The sequence below is a fragment of the Microcebus murinus genome, chromosome 16 (genome assembly GCF_040939455.1).
Source record: "Microcebus murinus isolate Inina chromosome 16, M.murinus_Inina_mat1.0, whole genome shotgun sequence".
Lineage (NCBI taxonomy): Eukaryota > Metazoa > Chordata > Mammalia > Primates > Cheirogaleidae > Microcebus > Microcebus murinus.
Genome location: NC_134119.1, coordinates 59,489,188 through 59,507,492, shown reverse-complemented (window position 1 = coordinate 59,507,492; position 18,305 = coordinate 59,489,188). Strand labels below are relative to the sequence as shown.

Genomic DNA, 18,305 nt, shown 5'->3' with positions numbered 1-18,305 from the left:
TCAAGCAATCCTCCTGCCTCAGCCTCCCGAGTAGCTGGGACTACAGGCATGCGCCACCATGCCCGGCTAAGTTTTTCTATATATTATTAGTTGGCCAATTAATTTGTTTCTATTTATAATAGAGACGGGATCCTTGCTCTTGCTCAGGCTGGTTTTGAACTCCTGACCTCAGGTGATCCGCCCGCCTCAGCCTCCCAGAGTGCTAGGATTACAGGTGTGAGCCACCGCACCCGGCCACAGGTATGATTTTGATGGTCAGTGTATCTGTTGGGGGGGTGGGCATGTGATCATCTTCTTGCCCCTTCTTTTGGCCTCATATTGAGGTACTCTCTGAGGCCAGGTCTTGGAGTGAGTCTCGGCTCGGATGCACTAGCCGAGCTCATTCTGCTGAGCTCCCTGGCTGAACTTAGATTGGTAGGTGCTGGTTGGAAAGCTGGGGACACCACCTCCAGCTCTCCTCATTCTGCCAACTCCTTGACATTGAAGAAGCCCAAGCCTTGGGTCCTCTTCTAAAGTAACCATTTTTGTTTTTTCGTTATGTTTTGTTTTTGTAGAACAGGGTCTCGCTATGTTGCCCAGGCTGGCCTTGAACTCCTGGCCTCAAACTCCTGGCCTCCAGTGATTCTCCCGCCTCAGCCTCCTAAAATGCTGGGTTTACAGGCATCAGCCAGCACACTGGGCTAGGTGTTTTTGTTTTTTAATAGACTGACTTTATTGTGTGTGTGTGCACGTGTAGGTAGGTAATATACCCATCGCTTGCGGGTCAATGTCAAGTTTCCTGTGTGGGAGGGTGTGGCTCCCCCTTGTGAGAAGCTTCCAGCACTATTTCTGCGCATGGCCTCTCATGAGTCCAAGCACCAGTCTGTGTATTCTGGGTGTGTTCCAGGTTTGCGCGTTTGAGTCCAGGTGTGTGGGGCGTTCTGTATGTCTGAGCGTGTCCCCGCACCTTGTCGTGGGCAGCAGAGCACGTCACATCAGGCTGCGTGTGGATGGAAGCAGCTTCCCCGCCCCTCAGCTCTCCCCAGTTCAGCCTCATTCTGTTTGCCGTGGTTGTTCCTGCTGCGGCTTCCCCTTCTCTCGAAGTTGTAATTAAGTAATTGCAACAATTAGGCAGAGTCCCCTAAATAGTAATCCACCAGGAATGAGGGATGATTATTCCAGGAGCTAATGAGGGGTGGTTACTGCACACATAGGCACATGCATGCTGCGATTCGGGCTCCCCAGAACGCACGGGCCGCACCCGCACATGTCACATACATGAGGGCACAATACTCTTTGCTAGACTCTAAAATGGCAGGAGGAATGGCTTCATGCTACTTCTGGAGTCTTTTGATTTCTTCTTAAAAAACAAACATATAAGGCTGGGTGTGGTGGCTCACGCCTGTAATCCTAGCACTCTGGGAGGCCGAGGAGGGTGGATTGCTCAAGGTCAGGAGTTCGAAACCAGCCTGAGTGAGACCCTGTCTCTACTAAAAATAGAAAGAAATTAATTGACCAACTAAAAATATATAGAGAAAAAAATTAGCATGGTGGCACATGCCTGTAGTCCCAGCTACTTGGGAGGCTGAGGCAGGAGGATCGCTTGAGCCCAGGAGTTTGAGGTTGCTGTGAGCTAGGATGACGCCATGGCACTCACTCCAGCCAGGGCAACAAAGTGAGACTCTGTCTCAAACACACACACACACACACACACACATATGTGTGTGTGTGTGTATTTTTTTTTTAAAGAAACACTTCATCCATAAAACAGAGTTAAGTGTTCCCACTTCTTTAAAATATATATATATTTTTTGAGACAGAGTCTTACTCTGTTGCCCAAGCTAGAGTGCTGTGGCGGCAGCCTAGCTCACAGCAACCTCACACTCCTGGGCTCAAGCGATCCTTCTACCTCAGCCTCCCGAGTAGCTGGGACTACAGGCATGTGCCACCATGCCCGGCTAATTTTTTTTCTATATATTTTTAGTTGGCTAATTAATTAATTAATTTGCTTCTATTTATAGTAGAGACGGGATCTCACTCTTGCTCAGGCTGGTTTCAAACTTCTGCCCTCGAACGATCCACCCGCCTCAGCCTCCCACAGTGCTAGGATTACAGGCGTGAGCCACCGTGCCCGGCCTTCTTTAAAATATTAAGTGAACAGTTAAGGGGCCCCACCCATAGGGACTGTGGCAAGACTACTTGTTGACCCTCAATATCCCTTCTCCCTGCTTCTGTAGTAACAGCAACTTCTGCTATTTGTCTGGGAACGTGGCTGCCCCAGACTCCTGTGCAGCTGCATGTGCCCATGTGACAAAGTTCTTGCCAGTGATACAGGAATAAGTTCTGAGACACACATCTCTGTCTCAAAGGCAAAGGTATCTCCTCCCCTTCCCTTGTTCCTGGTGGCTACAGCAGAGGAGGTGGGAATCGGGAGAGATGGGAGAGCCACAAGATCTAAGGAGACAGAGGAAAGCTCCTGACATGGAAAGGTCACCATGTGAGCCCCCAGTGATCACGAGACTTGACATGAGAGGGAAATAAACTTTCATTTTCCTTATGCCACTGTTATTGGGGGCCTCTTTGTTATAGCAGCGGAACATTATGTTAACTAATAAAGGACAAAGAACAGCTGAGTGTGGTGGCTTGCCTGTAGTCCCAACCACTCAGGAGGCTGAGGCTGGAACATTGTTTGAGACCAGCCTGGGCCACAGAGTGAGAGCCTGTCATTTAAAAAAAAAAAGGATAAAGAACAATCTGGCAGGCTTCCAGCCACCAGCTCGGGGACAAAGCCTCACCTGGTCTAAGCTCTACTTTGTCCATGCCCCTATTTCATCCTCATTTACCCAACCACCCCCAACCCCTCCCAAAATCATCAAGTCCTCCAAACACTTCCCAGGTTTCTGGTGAATTTAATGCACCAATCACAAAAATCAGTGGCAGGGGAAAGGTGAATAAAATTAAAGTGAGGTCAGGGGAAGAGGGCCACGGGCACACATAAGGAAGGGCAATAAGTGGCCGAGTTAGGAGCTGGAGCAGGTGGATTCCTTGGGTGTCACATCTCATCCAATCCGTAGTCCTCCTCTGGGAAGTCCCCAACCGTCACAACTGATGGCTTGACAAAGGCGCCGTACTTGGCCTGGCATTCGAAGTAGCGTTTCCCATTTACACTGCAGGGCATGACGGGGAAGACGGCGGTCAGAGGACCCCAGATGTGGCTCCCCCTCGGGATGCTGGTATAGCCAGGCCCACCCGGCAGCGCACATGGACTTCTGCACATACGCACGCACACACATGCACAGACACATATGCACACACACACATGCACGGCATATGTACACATACATGTACACATGCAGACCCACATGCACACACATGCAGATACATATGCACACATGCATAGACACACATGCACAAATATGCATACACACATGCAGACACACATATGCACAGACATGCAGATATATAAGCACACACATGCACAGAGACGCACATAAACGCCTGAGTGGGGACACTCGTTACCTGCCATCGTTTTTCCCCAGTGGCTCGTCATAGCGGACGCCAATCCAGTAGCCAGGCTTGAAATCTGTGAGTCCTGCCCAGGGGAGAAATCCTGATGAAACATCCGGAAGACACAGCTCACCCCAGATTAGCACCTTCCCATCAAGTGGAAAGTCTGTCCTGGTAGAAACTGCTCCTTGCTACCTCCACTGCTACCACCCAGGACCACCTCCGTCTCCTGCCCAGACTGGACGGTAGCCCTGTCACTGGTCTCCCTGCTCCCACCCTGCCCCCTGTCCACTCCGCAGCCCCAGCCAGAGACGCCTTCATAAAAATCTAAGGGGCATGGCACTGCTGCCTTGGCAAAGAGAGAGGCCCCAGAGTAAACCAAACCAGCCAACAGTTTGATCCTGGACTCCCGGCCTCCAGAGCTGTGAGAAATAATTTTCTGTTGTGTAAGCCACCCAGAGAGTGATACTTTGTTAGGGCAGTCCTAGCAAACTCATTCACAACTCAACAACAAAAGACAAACATCCCAAATTCAAAAATGGGCAAAAGAATATACAAAGAATTCAAGCAACTCAACAGCAAAAATATAAATAATCTCATTAGAAAGTAGACAAAGGACATGAACAGACATTTCTCAAAAGAAGAAATATAGGCCGGGTGCGGTGGCTCACGCCTGTAATCTTAGCACTCTGGGAGGCCAAGGCGGGAGGATCGCTTGAGGCCAGGAGTTCGAAACCAGCCTGAGCAAGAGTGAGACCCTATCTCTACTAAAAATTAATTGGCCAACTAAAAATACATAGAAAAAATTAGCCGGGCATGGTGGTGCATGCCTGTAGTCCCACCTACTCGGGAGGCTGAGGCAGGATTACTTGAGCCCAAGAGTTTGAGGTTGCTGTGAGCTAGGCTGATGCCATGCCACTCACTCTAGCCAGGGCAACAGAGTAAGACTCTGCCTCAAAAAAAAAAAAAAAGAAAAGAAAAAAAAAGAAATACAAATAACCAATGTGTATATTAAAAAATGTTCAACATCACTGATCATCGGGGAGACCTAAATCAAAACCACAATGAGATATTATCTCCCCCCAGTTAGAATGGCTATTATTAAAAAGGCCAGGCCAGGCGCGGTGGCTCACGCCTGTAATCCTGACACTCTGGGAGGCCGAGGCGGGCAGATTGTTCAAGGTCAGGAGTTCGAAACCAGTCTGAGCAAGAGCAAGACCCGTCTACTATAAACAGAAAGAAATTAATTGGCCAACTAATATATATAGAAAAAATTGGTCAGGCATGGTGGTGCATGCCTGTAGTCCCAGCTACTCGGGAGGCTGAGGCAGGAGGATTGCTTGAGCCCAGGAGTTTGAGGTTGCTGTGAGCTAGGCTGACGCCACGGCACTCACTTTAGCCTGGCCAAGAAAGCAAAACTCTGTCTCAAAAAAAAAAAAAAGGCCAGGCACAGTAGCTCACACCTGTAATCCCAACACTTTGAGAAGCTGAGGAAGGAGGATTGCTTAAGGCCAGGAGTTTGAGGCCAACCTGGGTAACACAGCGAGATCTTGTCTCTACAAGAAATTTATTTATTTATTTATTTATTTATTTTTCTACAAGAAATTTAAAAATTAGCCAGACATGGTGGTGTACACCTCTAGTCCTAGCTACTTGGGAGACTGAGCCAGGAGAATCACTTGAGCTCAGGAGTTCAAGGCTGCAGTGAGCTATGACCATACAACTGCACTCCAACCTGGGCAACAGAGTGAGATTCTTTCTCTAAAATAAATAAATAAATTAATATATATATATTTTAAAAAGACAAAAAAATAATAGATGCTGGCAAGGATGTAGAGGAAAGGGAACTCTCATACACTGTGTGAGGGAATGTAAGTTAACATAGCCACTGTGGAACACAGTATGGAGATTTCTCAAAAAACTAAAAATAGAATTACCATACAATCCAGCAACCCTATTACTGGGTATCTATCCAAAATAAAGGAAATCAGTATATCAAAGGGATTCCTGCATTCCCATGTTTATTATAGCACTACTCTCAATAGCAAAGATAGGAAGTCAACCTGCGTCCACAAACAGATGAACGCATGAAAAAATTTGGTATAGATACACAATAGAATACTATTCGGCCATAAAAAAAGAATGAAATCCTGTCATTTGCAGCAACTGGAGATTATGTTAAGTGAAATAAGCCAAGCATGAAAGAGAAATATCAAATGTTCTCACTCATACGTGGGAGATATAAAAGTTGATCTTATGGAAGTAGGGAGGGAATGACGGACACCTGAGACTGGGAAGGCTGTGTGGGTGGGGGGATGAAGGATGAAGAGAGGTTGGTTAACACAGTGACTGCCATGAGAGTTGTATTTAACTCACTCTAGCTTTGACTCTAGGCCACATGAAGCATATATAAAATCTTGTTGATGTTCTTATTGTTTCAATTAATATTCACAATTCTAACAATGTCGATTAAATGAATAGAAGTCAAATTTCATTTTTCTATTTATGTTTACCATTAAATTACAGTCAACATTTTTATTCTATTTTCATAATAAAATGTTGTGGCCCCAAGGAAAGGTTTCTGATTTTTCTGTCTGGCAGTCAATGTGTTAATGGACACAGGCATGCAGTTAGATAGAATAAGTTCTCATGTTTAACACAGCAGAGCAAGATGACTATAGTTAAAAACAATGTATTACATACTTTAAAATAGCTGAAAGAGGGGCCTTGAAATATACCCAACACATGGAAATGACACACACTTGAGTGGCAGACACCCTGTGTACCCTGACTTGATCATTACATTCTATGCATATAACAAAATTTCACATGTACCTTTTATTTTTTTTTTTTGAGACAGAGTCTCACTTTTGTTGCCCTGGCTAGAGTGAGTGCTGTGGCATCAGCCTAGCTCACAGCAACCTCAAACTCCTGGGCTCAAGCGATCCTCCTGCCTCAGCCTCCCAAGTAGCTGGGACTACAGGCATGCACCACCATGCCCGGCTAATTTTTTGTATATATATTTTTAGTTGGTCAATTAATTTCTTTCTATTTTTAGTAGAGACGGGGTCTTGCTCAGGATGGTTTCGAACTCCCAACCTCGAGCAATCCGCCCGCCTCGGCCTCCCAGAGTGCTAGGATTACAGGCATGAGCTACTGCGTCCGGCCCACATGTACCTTTTAAATACCTACAAATGTTGTGTCTATAAAAAATTTTTTTAAAACATGGGCAAAGGATCTGAAGAGACATTTCTCCAAAGATATGAAAATGACCAATAAGCACACAAGAAGATGCTCAACATCGTTAGTCATCAAGGAAATGCAAATCAAAACCATCATGATGTTCTACTTCACACCCATTAGAACGACTGTCATCAAACAGATAAGAAGTGTTGGTGGGGCCATGACACTGGGACGCTCGCACGTTGCGGGTGGGGGCGTTATTTAAGGTTGCTGTGAGCTAGGCTGACGCCACGGCACTCACTCTAGCCTGTGCAACAAAGCGAGACTCTGTCTCAAAAAAAAAAAAAGCCACATATTGGATAACTTCATTTATATGAAGCATTCAGAATAGGCAAACTTATAGAGACAGAATGTAAAGTAGTGGTTCCCTAGGACTAGGGAAGTTGGGGTTTCAGAAATGGAGAGAGGCTGCTAATGACTATGGGGTTTCTTTTTAGGGTGATGAGAATGTTCTAAAATTGCGGTGAAGGTAGCATGAGTCTGTGAAGACACTAAAAACTAATGACTTGTGCACTTTAATGGCTGGCTTGTATGGCACGTGAATTATATCTCAGTAAAGCTGATCTTTTTTAAAAATATCCACACTGCCGTCCACTGTGGTCCTGCTCTGCCCAGGCCCCTGCCCTCCTGCCACCAGCCAGGCTCACCTCCTTGGTCCCCCTCAAACATGCCACCTCGCTCCTGCTCCTGGCCTGGGCACTCGCCACGCCCTCTGGGTGGGACACTCTTCCCCGCTCCTACCTGGCTGACGGCTCCCCTTCCTTCAGATGGCCCCACACCCAGGACAGGGTAAGTGTGCCAGGGGTCACACAGCCCTCCCTCCCCTCACCCCGCTCTGTCACCCTGAGAATCACAGCTCTGAGTGCTGTGCCCTGTGCTTCCGCCACCACAGTCCCGGCCCCTCGGCCTCTGCTCCCTCCCTCACCCTGCCAGGTCACTTTGCCTGTGTGTCCCACCTCCCCACCACAGACACCCTGGGCTGTCACTGTCAGCGGATCAATCTGCCTCCCCCACCCTGGGCTGTCACTGTCAGCGGATCAATCTGCCTCCCCCACCCTGGGCTGTCACTGTCAGTGGATCAATCTGCCTCCCCGACCAGACCAGACCTCCTTGTGGACCGGCCCCCGGCACCGCCCAGCTCGGGGCCCAGCAGAAGGTCTCAGCGACTCTGCTGAGTCACCACAAATGAGTGGTGTCCCTCTGGGCACTGGGACCCAGGGATCCGGGACTCTGCGGGCCACATACCTACATACATGACAGTGCCGCGGCGAGGGGACTGCCCAGGCGCCCGCACCTCGCAGCGGCTGCCCACGGGGATGGCGCTGGCTTGGGCCTTCTCCTCTGCCAGGCGCTGGGCGGCCTCGGCCTCCTGCTGCGCCCGCTCCTCTTCGTTGTAGCGGCCCAGCTTGCTGCGCTTCAGGAAGGAGCGGACTGTGTCTGTTGGCAGGGGGGACCGGGTCAGTTGTGATCTCGGGGGCTGCGCCTCTGGCCTGATGGGTAACCTCCCACCCACAAGGGCCACGTTCACAGAGAAACTCCTGCTCTAGGTGTCAAAGGGCTGTCACTCAGGCCCCAAGTCTCCCACCACAGTCTCTGCCTTTCCCCAGGATCCTGGGACCTTCCCACGATCCAGAAACTAGTCACCTGCCTCCAACTTTCACGTGACCCCCATCTTCTCATGTGTCCCTTCAGGCTCACTTTCGTCTTCATCTGGTCCCTGAAACCCCTCTCATCTCCCACCCTCCATTCTGGTGTTTTCTTTGGAGGGAGAGAGACAGAGTATCGTTCTGTCGCCCTTGCTAGAGTGCAGTGGTGTCATTATAGCTCGCTGCAGGCTCAAGCGATCCTCCTGCCTCAGCCCCCTGGGTAGCTGGGACTACAGGTGCACGCCACCACACTCAAGTAAGGTTTCTATTTTTTGTAGAGACAGGGTCTCACTCTTGCTCAGGCTGGTCTCCAATTCCTAACCTCAAGTGATCCTCCCGCCTCAGCCTCTCAGAGTGCTAGGATTACAGGTGGTGTGAGCCACTGTGCCCAGCCCACCCTCCATTCTGATCTGTCCCCAGGTGCCTGCACTAACTGCCACACTGCCCTGTCTGCTCCATACTCCACTTTTCCCCACCACACCCTGCATTTGACCCTGACTGTTCCCCCAACACCCAGCTCTCCCACTTCTCCCACAAGCCCCCCTCTGCTGTCCCAGGCCCCCATCTGACTACCCATAGCCCCCCACAACTCCCAGCCCCCTTCCCATTGCATTTTCCACCTGTCCCCACACCTGGCCTCACCCTAGCCCGCTCTATCCTTCCCAGCCCTCTGCCCCACTGCCCACACCAACCTCCCTGCAATGGCCCTGTCTGTCCTGCCTGCTCCCCCCCATTCCCAGTGGCCCCCACCTGTCCCATCCGTCTCCACATGTCCATACCTTGCCTCTGGTCGTAGGCTTCTTGTGAGATCTCGTATTTCTCTACCTTGGCCACATCCTCATATTCCCCAAGGCGGGCACCACTGTGGTCAATGACCTGTGGCGAGGGGACGGAGGTCAGTGGGGATCGGGGAGTAGCCTGGGATATTGGGGTGCGGCCGCACATCAGAGCGTTCTGTAGACTTAAGTCTCTCCCATTTGGAGAAGACACATTCCTCTACCCTCACCTTATGTAGCCTTTTCTCCTCTCCTGAGCCCAGCAGAAGGGACGGGAGTAGGTATCTACACTGGCCAGCTCCCCATCTCCTCTTCCTCACCCCCTCCCAAGCTCGTGGAGGCTGACTCTGCCCCAAAAGTCCCCCACATGCTGGCATCAACACCACTGAATCCCCTAAAGTTAATGACCCCAATTGACAGTGCTCAGGCCTTGCTCACAGCCTCTGGGCAGCGGATCTATTCTCTCTGGGCCTCTGGGACCCTACTAAGCTGGCCTCAACCTTCAGACCCCAGAGCACCTCTTCCTGTACTATCCCTGGCACCTCCTCCAGGAAGTCCTCCCAGACCTTACTGATGGGTCACACACCGAAACGCCAGTATAGGGGCTCCGAGCTCTATGATCTCCTCCTGCGTGGCTCTCACCTCCACTGACCCTTCACATTTGGGCCTTTGATCATTTAGCCAACAGCTACCTCATGCACTGGACAGAACTAAACAGGGACCTTCTCACATGTGCCTCACAACTGTATCACAACACAGATGTTCAGTGAACACTTAGTAAATGAAAGAGAGGAAAAAAGAACCAGTTCTCTGGGGACACTGACTTCTGTAGTCCTGCAGACTGAGATCAAAACTTTAGTGACAGTTCATCCTTGAGAAAGTAAATTCCATCCTGAAGCTAAGTTTTCTCTTCTACAAAATGGGGAAAATTATACCACCTTCCCAGTCTTGTTTTACAGATTCAACTCATCATTCAGCACTGATTCCCTGAGTATCCTCTCTGTTCCAAACGCTGTTCCAGGTGCTGGGGACACAGTAGAGAACTAGACTGAGAAAAATTTCTGCCCTGGTGGCACCCTAATTGGGGGTGATGGACAATAAAAAGAAGACCAGAGGGTGGTAAGAGCTGAAGACAAAAATCTAAAATAGAGCATAAAAGGGAAAGGGCATGAGGCTGAGGCTAATATTTTATACTGAGGCCAGTGAAGGCGTCACTAGGAAGGTGACACTTTAAAGCCTGGAGAGAAGGGGTGAGCCATGCAGCCATATGCGAAAAGAACCATAGAGTATATGCAAAGGCCCTGAGGAGGAGCTCACCTGGGATGTCTAGGGTACGATGTGGTTGGTACAGAAGGAATGAGGTAGTGGGAGTATCAAGACAGAAACAAGGACATGAGTGATGCACACAGTGGTCCCCTGTGCTCTGGCTTCTCTCAGCCTGTCCATCCTCATCACGTACCGTGATCCACCTCACACTCTAGGTCGGCATACCACTGTTCCCTCTACCTGGCATGCCCTTCCCACCTATTCTATGTCACTCTTTCCTCACCCTTCAGATCTCAGCTCCGACACCCCTTCCTCCAGGAAGGCTTCTCTGATTCTTCCAGGAGTCAGACACCTCTTCAGTGTGCTCTCAGTGCCGAGCTTTTCCGCGTCCCAGCCCAGACCACGCTGGGCTGTCGCTATCTAGTGATAAGTCTGCCTCTCACCACGCTGGGCTGGGGGCTCCGAGAAGGTAGGGCCTATCTTGGGTATCACACAGGGAAAGGGACTGCAAGTATTTGTTGAGTAAGTAGGGACCAGGCGTGGTGGCTCAAACCTGTAATCCTAGCACTCTGGGAGGCGCCGAGACGGGAGGATTGCTTGAGGTCAGGAGTTCGAGACCAGCCTGAGCAAGAGCAAGACCCCATCTCTACTTAAAATAAATAAATAAATAAATAAATGAATGGGGGGGGCAGTCGCAGGCCTCACATGGATGCGGCAGCCATCATCTACAGGGTAGGAGCCCAGCAGCGCATCCTCCTGATCCAGCTTGCTGTAGAACTTGTCGTCAGCGCCATACAGCTCCAGTTCCATGCAGGAAGCAGGGCTGCCCACCACCAGCTCCAGTTTACACTGCGAGGAGGGGGCAGGGTTAGGAGGAAGGCTGCCGGGGGCCCCGCCCTCTGCCCTGAGGCCCCGCCCCTTGAACCCATAACCATCGCCCCGTCCCTGCTCCTCCAAAAGACCCACCGCTCGGGACAGGCCGGGCCCCCGCCCCTCTGCTCCTGCCCTCGCCCTCTGGACCATTTAATTTTTCCCTGGCCCCACCCCCACTCCCTGGATTCCCAGGTTCTCCCCGGCCCGGCCCCGCCCCGCCCCGCCGCGGCCCCGGCCCCGGCCCCGGCCCCCGCGCCCGCGGGTCGTCCCGCCCCTCCCGCGTTCGGGAAGCTCCCCCGCGTCTCCTTCGCCCCGCCCCTCCGGCCCCGCCCCCACGGCCACACCTTGAACTCCGCGATGGTGAGGCTGCGACTGTACCGCTTCTCGGAGCGGAAGGTGTTGAGGGAGCTGCTGATGAAAACGGTCACGGTGGGCGCCGTCACCCCCGTCACCTCCATACCGCCGCACCCTGCCGGGGCCCGCAGCCCGGTCCCGCCGCCTCACACCGGCTCCGCAGCCGCCGCCGCCGCCGCCGCTTCTGGGATATCGGCCCCGCCCCTGCCCCGGACCCGACCAATCCACGCCCTCCTGCAACGGGCGCCCGCCAATCGCCGCCGTCGCTCGGCCGCCGCCAGGAAGAGAGCGCTCCCGTAGTCCTGGGAGGGCCCAGCCAATCCCGAGAGCCCTCCATGGTTCTCAGTCCTTCCAATAGTGGCCGGGAAGCGGCCGGGGCCGGCGGGCGGGGGCCGGAGCCGAGAGGCAGGACGGGCGAGAGTTATCCCCGTCCGCGAAGGGTAGACTCGCGCATGTGCACTGCCCCTCAGCCAGGCAAAGAACAATGGCTTCTTCCACTTATGCGCAGAGCTTTGCAGATTGCGCTGGGCATTGTTTCCCCGGCTCTTGGACCGGATCCATACTGTTGTGTAAACTGGGGAGGAGAGGGCCAGAAACTGGAAGCAATCTAGGCCTAGGAAGTCTAAGACATCGAAAGATTGAAGCAAGCAATCAGCCAAACCCCAGTGCGCAGAAAGCCTGGCGCAAGGCCGCGGGGATCTAGCACGTGTGCGCAGCTCCGCCCCTTTTTAGGCGAAGCAACGGTGCCTGGCCCTTCCCGCGACCCGTAGCGCGGCGGAGCGAGCGCGGAAGGTTCGACGGGTTGTGTGTCGCTATGGAGCCTGACGGGACCTACGAGCCGGGCTTCGTGGGCATTCGATTCTGCCAGGAATGGTGAGGCCCGGGGAGCCCGTGTGCCAGGGGAGCAAGGAGTGGCTCCGGGACTGACCTCTGGCCTCCCCTTCCCACAGTAACAACATGCTGTACCCCAAGGAAGACAAGGAGAACCGCATTCTGCTCTACGCGGTGAGCGCGAGCGCGGGTCCCAGCGCGGCCCCGCCCTGCCCCGTGTAGCCCGTGCTCCCCGTTCGCCCCCCCAACTACCCGCTGAGTGCACCCCACTCTCAGTCTTGTTCATCCCGGAGGGGCCTAACTTGGAGACTCCATCCCGGAGTCATCCCTTCCGGTCTCGTCTCCCTGTGACCCCCTGCCCCGCACTCGCCCCCTCGCAGTGCCGGAATTGCGATTACCAACAGGAAGCCGACAACAGCTGCATCTACGTTAACAAGATCACGCACGAAGTGGAGTGAGTGGCGGGAACAGGGCTTGCGGGAGCGGGTGTTGGCTTTGGAGGCCCGGTCTGAGCACAGTTAGTCACCCCACTATCCCTGCAGCGAACTGACCCAGATCATCGCGGACGTGTCCCAGGACCCCACGTTGCCGCGGACCGAGGACCACCCGTGCCAGAAGTGAGCGCGCAGTTGGTATTGGGGAGGGAAAAGTGGCTCGTCCTCGGGGGGGGGGGGGGCGAAGAAGGGAGAAGGGAAGGGTGTCAGGCTGTGCGTGATGGAACCATCCCCTCAGGTGCGGCCACAAGGAGGCGGTGTTCTTCCAGTCACACAGTGCCCGGGCCGAGGTGAGTGGCAGGACTGCTTTCTGAGGGGCAGGGATACCAATATTGGGGTGACCCTGCCCTTCTTGAAATCCTGAGCCGGACCCTTGCCGACTGGGAGAGTTCTCTTGTCTGTTCGTTTGGGGCGAGGCACTGCTGGGTGGAGGGTGCTATGCTGTAGGCACCCTCCTCTGGGTACAGACCCTTCCCAACCGTGTGTCCTTTCTGCCAGGATGCCATGCGCTTGTACTACGTCTGCACAGCTCCACACTGCGGCCACCGCTGGACTGAGTGACACCCCTCTCCCTCGAGTTAAATAAATGCCAGGTTCTGTTCACGAGTTGCTTGTGTTTATTTGCCTCGTGGGGAGGACGCTGGCGCACCGGCTCAGGCGGTGCGGTGCAAGGCACGGTGCTGTGCGTAGGCGTCAGGCCTGGAGCTGGTGAAGCCGCAGTCCTCGCACACGTGCAGCTTCTCACGGCGCTCACGGTAGGCGTAGCTGGCCGGCTGCCCGTGCACCTTAGCGAGATGGGCTTCGAGGGAGCAGCGCTGTGTAAATGCCTTCCCACAAGCACCGCACCGGAATGGCCGGATCCCTGTGCACACGGTGTGGAGGGGGAGGGACAGACAGGGCAATGACCTCTGGACTAAAGCGTTCCTGCTTTGCTTTCCAGCGTGGAGCATTTCCCGCCCCTATTCCAAGCTTTTCAGACTCTTTCGCCTATGACCTACCATCTCCTACCCGCATCCAGTGCAGACATGGGGCAGATGCCTGTGTTTCCACCCTCCCTCACCAGAGTGTCCCTTCCCCTGGGGGAGGAGGGAGGCATTCCTTTGTGCCCTTCAATGTGGGGGCCTGTGTCCTGTAACCAGCACCCATATTTATACCCCTTGGCAGGCCCCTACCTTGGTTCCACCTTACACCCACCTGCTGGGGTCTGAGGTACCCCATGTCTCAAGCCTCCGGTTGGCTGTGTCCCTACCGCACTACCAGACACTGGAAACTCCACATCCCTGGTACCTCTCCAGGGTTCCTTCCCTGCCTGGGGCCCAGCAGCCCTCCCTGTCCCTGTCACTGCTCACCGGTGTGAGTCCTCATGTGGCGCTTGAGATCGAAGGCATCGTGAAAGCCCTTGCCGCAGCAGCGGCACACGTGGCGGCGCGCTGGGCTGTGGCACTTGAGGTGCCTCGTCAGCATGCGCTGCAATGGGAAGGCCTTGGGACAAAGCGGGCAGCCAAGTGTCCCTGGGCCTCTTGGAGCAGAGGCCAGGGTGCCCTGTGTGGGCTGCCAGAGGGATGCAGGAGTTAGTCCCTCTGGCTGGACCCTTCCCACCCCTTGTTACTATTGCCCAGGGCCAGGGAGAACTAGGAAGGCTGGAGACTAATTACTGTGTGCATGTCACTCTTCCCAAGGCCTTCCCTGACCGTCCCCCACCGCCGTTATCTTATTTCTTTATTGCATTCATATTTTTCCGCCTTCCAATGTAACATAACTTTTTTTTTTTTTTTTTGGAACAGTCTTCCTCCATTGCCCTGGCTAGAGTACAGTGGCGTCATGATAGGACATAGCAACCTCAAAACTCCTGGGCTCAAGTGATCCTCCTGCCTCAGCCTCCCGAGTAGCTGGGACTACAGGTGTGTACCACCGTATCTAGTTAATTTTTTCTGTTTTTAGTATAGGCAGGTTCTTGCTCTTGTTCAGGCTGGTCTTAAACTCCTGACCTCAAGTGATCCTCCTGTCTCAGCCTCCCAGAGTGCTAGGATTATAGGCCTGAGCCACCATGCCCTGCCTCCTTTTCTAATTTTATGGTCTACCCCCAGCTCCCACCAGAATATAAGCTCTGTAAAGGAGTGAGTTTTTGTCTTAACTCCTGCTAAATACTCGGTGCCTACAACAGTGCCTGGCTCTCAATACTGTAATTATTTCAAGTACATTTACATTCTGGCCGGTGCTTTCCTTCCAATGCATGCACAGCTGAAATATCCCTTCTTAGGGGCTCCGATATCCTTCATGCCCATTGCACTCCTGTCACCCTGTCCCATGTTCTGGCATAAAGTGGTCATCATCCACTCGGACTGAGTCCTCTTCTGTCCCACTGGACGGAGAGATGAGACCTAATGGAGCTCCCTGCTAGGAAAGGAGGGGCGTTCCCAGCAGGGAGAACCGCAGGTGGATGGGCCTGAGTAGTAAGGGACAGTCAGGTGCAACTGAGCCAGGGCTTGTGGGCCAGCTGCAGACTCACCGCTGCCCAAGAGTCCCTGAGGCTGGAAGGCTGGTGTGCTGGTGGCCCCCCTAGGCTGCTGCAGTCTGAGGAGAGAAGCGATAGTGATGCCTTGTGTCTCCCTTGCCCCTTACCTCCAGGCCCAGTGAAGGGCCCACCTGGGATATAGGCATCTCCTCGGAGCTGGTCAGGCAAGTGGCCCCAGTTGGGCGGCTGTGGACGCCGACTCCTGACCAGGAAGGCACGGGGCATCCCCTCGGGAATGGTGAGATGGCTCTGTGCACAGGCTGCCTCCAGCAGCTGTCGGGACTCAGCCCCAATGACTATCCCAGGAGAGGAGGGGAAGCCAGGAGATCATGCAAATTTCCTGACTGGTGCAGCTGACTTAGTGAGCTGGCTCCGGTTACCTCTGCCCTGGGAGCTGCTGTTCATCCCCCTACTTCTGCCCTGGAGGCTGGAGAGGGAACTCTCCAGCCTCCAGGGCAGACAAGCACTAGGACCCCCAAGGAGGGTCAAGGCAGGGGAGATGGGCCTAGGCAGTTCTGGGGGATGGGGACAGGAAACATGGCCAGGGGGTGCTGAGTGTCTCCTGTAGTACCAGCTGGGCAAAGGACTTGAGGGTCTGTTTGCCAGGCAAATCAGTCCCCACAGGATATCCAACAGCCTGCTTGGTTATTCAAATCTCAGCAGCTGTCTGAGGAAACAGGGCAGGAGACCCCGCTGTTTGCCTTGCTCCAGAGGGTGCAGGGAGGACAGGTAAGGGCAAAATGGGGATCCAGGCTGTGTGTCCTCAGGCAGGAGCCTCCATCTCTCTGATCCTCAGATGCCCAGAGCTACTGTTCAGCCAGAAGCCCTGGTGTAGTGGGCACTAAGATATTGGTTTGTTAATGATCCAGCCCCTGGTGACTGCCTGAGACACCACTCCCCTCTCCCAGTCTAGAAACTAAAGCGGAGAAGTAGGGGGGCACTCAACACAGCCAGGGGCTCCCAAGACCCTCCCCTGGTGCATCACTGGCCAAGCTCTGTTCTAGAGTGGTCACTGTCTGATTCTTAACCAGGGATTAAGAATTTTGGACACTCCCCATGCGGTTACTTTCTCCTATTTATTTACCCAGCGATTTTCTGAGTTCCAGCCATAGGCCAGGCCTGTGTGCAAACGAACACAATAGTTGGTGAAGGAGACACCAGGGACAGCCCAGAATGATCAGGACTGTGAGAGGGACGCACAGGCAGAGTGACCCAGGCTGTGACGGGGAAAGCCCAGGGGGGTCTGGGGGCCCCAGAGAGGCCCCTGATCCAGCCTGTGGGGCAGCATGGCTTCCAGACGTGAACCCGGGAAGCTGTTTCAGATGGAGGGGACGGTGTCCATCCCAGGCTGAGGGAAGTCTGCACAAAGGCTTGGTGGTGAGTTGGCTGCGCTGATTCATTTGGGGCAGCTGTGCCACTGTTTCTGGAGGACCTGGGCCAAGGCATTTCTCACTGAGCCTCAGTTTCTTCACCTGGGAAGTGGGACTAAGGAGTCTCCCTATCATTACTTGGTGTTGAACATCCATGGAGAGAATGCTTAGCACAGGGACTGGCATGTGGCAGACATAAAAAGGGGTGCGGTTAGGATGTCGTGAGGGGTGTGGTGGCGCGGCAAGCATCTGGGTCTCAGTTGGCCTGTCTGTAAAGTGGGGTTTTTAAGCGGTGTCTCCATCAGTTGCCGGATGTCCTGCAGCCTTGACTAGGGTGCCGGGCACAGGTCTGGTGGCTGAGTACCTAGGAGCTGTCCTGATGACTTCTGCCAAGGTAAGTGTGGGGTGCAGAGGGCAAGTGGTAGAGAAGGAAGAGCTGACAGACGGGGTTTGGGAGAGCCACTCTGTTTCTTCTCAGGGGCCCAGTTGTCCGTGCCCACCACATCTCCTGCGGCAACCAGTTCCAGTGTTGCTGAAGCCAGAAACCTGGTGCCAGCTGTCTTCATTTGTCCCCAGACCCCTGTCCCGTTCCACACTGGCCTGTGTCCTGGGAGGTGGCCTGAAAGGGCTATATCACGCAGGCTCCCATTCCATCTGGCCTGCGGTAGCATCGGAACAGCAGGGTGCCCTGCAGGCTTGTCTGTTTTGCTCTCTAGAAGGTGAATGGCCGTGAGGGCAGATGCTTTGCCTGACCTGTTCCTCACTTTGTCCCTAATGTGCAGAACAGTGACAGGTACCTGGGAGCTGGCAGGGTTTTTTGAACAACTGCAAGATTGGTCCTGATATGTGTCATGTTATGGCAGCAGAGAGCTGTGTCCTCATGTTGAAGGGTCCAGCTCTGCCACCAGGCAAACTTAGGTGTGAGTCTCAGCTCTGGATCACTCTAAACAGTGGGGAAGAACTCACAGGCCCCAGGAGGCCATGTGGTGAGACTGTGCTTTAGGAAAGGGCCCTACTGGCTGCTTTTTATAGGGACTTGGGACAATGGGGGCATTTGTGCTCATGAGAGTGGCCTTCCTAACAGACACTCCTGGGATAAAGAACAACTCCTGGGGAAGGAGTTACTGGTTCTAGCTGCTGGGTGGCCTGGGCCTACCAGGACTGCCCAGTGGGCGAGTCTGCTTGTCTCTCCTTAGTTTCTCTTGTTGCAGATGGGGACAACAGCCTGGACCTTGTTGGATCCAGTGTGGGCCTGGCCCAAGGGCCATGAACCAGTGATGTGGCAAACATGGATTGGTGAGTAAAGTTGGCCACATGGTGATCACAGCAGCTCTGGTGGGGTCTCAGACATCAGTAGGAGGCATAGGAGGGCTGGCCCCTCCCTGGGGTACAGCTGGGCCCCCCTGAGCAAGGACCACACATGACGCCCCTGTGGCAGGTCAGTGGGCTGG

General features: G+C 53.6%; 3 protein-coding genes across 4 annotated transcripts; 1 reads left to right on the top strand and 2 right to left on the bottom strand.

The window, feature by feature from the left end:
* Positions 1-2,866: 2,866 nt before the first annotated feature.
* Positions 2,867-11,848, bottom strand: TBCB (tubulin folding cofactor B). The gene is made up of 6 exons (XM_012774962.3): positions 11,635-11,848; positions 11,123-11,266; positions 9,155-9,251; positions 7,975-8,166; positions 3,499-3,571; positions 2,867-3,146 (listed from the first exon to the last, which is right to left on the bottom strand). The coding sequence occupies exons 1-6, from the start codon at positions 11,746-11,748 to the stop codon at positions 3,032-3,034; spliced, it is 735 nt and encodes a 244-aa protein (XP_012630416.2). The 5' UTR covers positions 11,749-11,848; the 3' UTR covers positions 2,867-3,031.
* A 124-nt stretch (positions 11,849-11,972) lies between these two features.
* On the top strand, positions 11,973-13,572 carry POLR2I (RNA polymerase II subunit I). 2 transcript variants are annotated; one of them, XM_012774963.3, is made up of 6 exons: positions 11,973-12,517; positions 12,595-12,649; positions 12,856-12,929; positions 13,018-13,092; positions 13,208-13,259; positions 13,468-13,572. In XM_012774963.3, exons 1-6 carry the CDS (start codon positions 12,459-12,461, stop codon positions 13,528-13,530), a joined length of 378 nt encoding a protein of 125 aa, XP_012630417.1. In that variant the 5' UTR covers positions 11,973-12,458; the 3' UTR covers positions 13,531-13,572. The 2 variants fall into 2 exon arrangements, with proteins under 2 accessions (XP_012630417.1, XP_075849146.1); XM_075993031.1 differs by having other exon boundaries at positions 12,769-12,929.
* An 11-nt stretch (positions 13,573-13,583) lies between these two features.
* On the bottom strand, positions 13,584-15,709 carry OVOL3 (ovo like zinc finger 3). The gene is made up of 4 exons (XM_012774965.3): positions 15,616-15,709; positions 15,479-15,543; positions 14,319-14,520; positions 13,584-13,831 (listed from the first exon to the last, which is right to left on the bottom strand). Exons 1-4 carry the CDS (start codon positions 15,707-15,709, stop codon positions 13,623-13,625), a joined length of 570 nt encoding a protein of 189 aa, XP_012630419.1. The 3' UTR covers positions 13,584-13,622.
* Positions 15,710-18,305: the final 2,596 nt, after the last annotated feature.

Bases quoted from the DNA above. Each gene is read 5' to 3' on its own strand.
- TBCB (XM_012774962.3), bottom strand. From the start codon at position 11,748: ATGGAGGTGACGGGGGTGACGGCGCCCACCGTGACCGTTTTCATCAGC. The intron at 11,267-11,634 runs GTGTGGCCGTGG...CCCTCCTCGCAG, and splicing joins TCACCATCGCGGAGTTCAAG to TGTAAACTGGAGCTGGTGGT. The intron at 3,147-3,498 runs GTAACGAGTGTC...CATGCCCTGCAG, and splicing joins CTGGGGAAAAACGATGGCAG to TGTAAATGGGAAACGCTACT.
- POLR2I (XM_075993031.1), top strand. From the start codon at position 12,459: ATGGAGCCTGACGGGACCTACGAGCCGGGCTTCGTGGGCATTCGATTC. The intron at 12,518-12,594 runs GTGAGGCCCGGG...CCCTTCCCACAG, and splicing joins ATTCGATTCTGCCAGGAATG to TAACAACATGCTGTACCCCA. The intron at 13,093-13,207 runs GTGAGCGCGCAG...CCATCCCCTCAG, and splicing joins GAGGACCACCCGTGCCAGAA to GTGCGGCCACAAGGAGGCGG.
- OVOL3 (XM_012774965.3), bottom strand. From the start codon at position 15,709: ATGCCCCGTGCCTTCCTGGTCAGGAGTCGGCGTCCACAGCCGCCCAAC. The intron at 14,521-15,478 runs GTGAGTCTGCAG...TCCCTCTGGCAG, and splicing joins TCAGGGACTCTTGGGCAGCG to CCCACACAGGGCACCCTGGC. The intron at 13,832-14,318 runs GTGAGCAGTGAC...CCGTGTGCACAG, and splicing joins CCACATGAGGACTCACACCG to GGATCCGGCCATTCCGGTGC.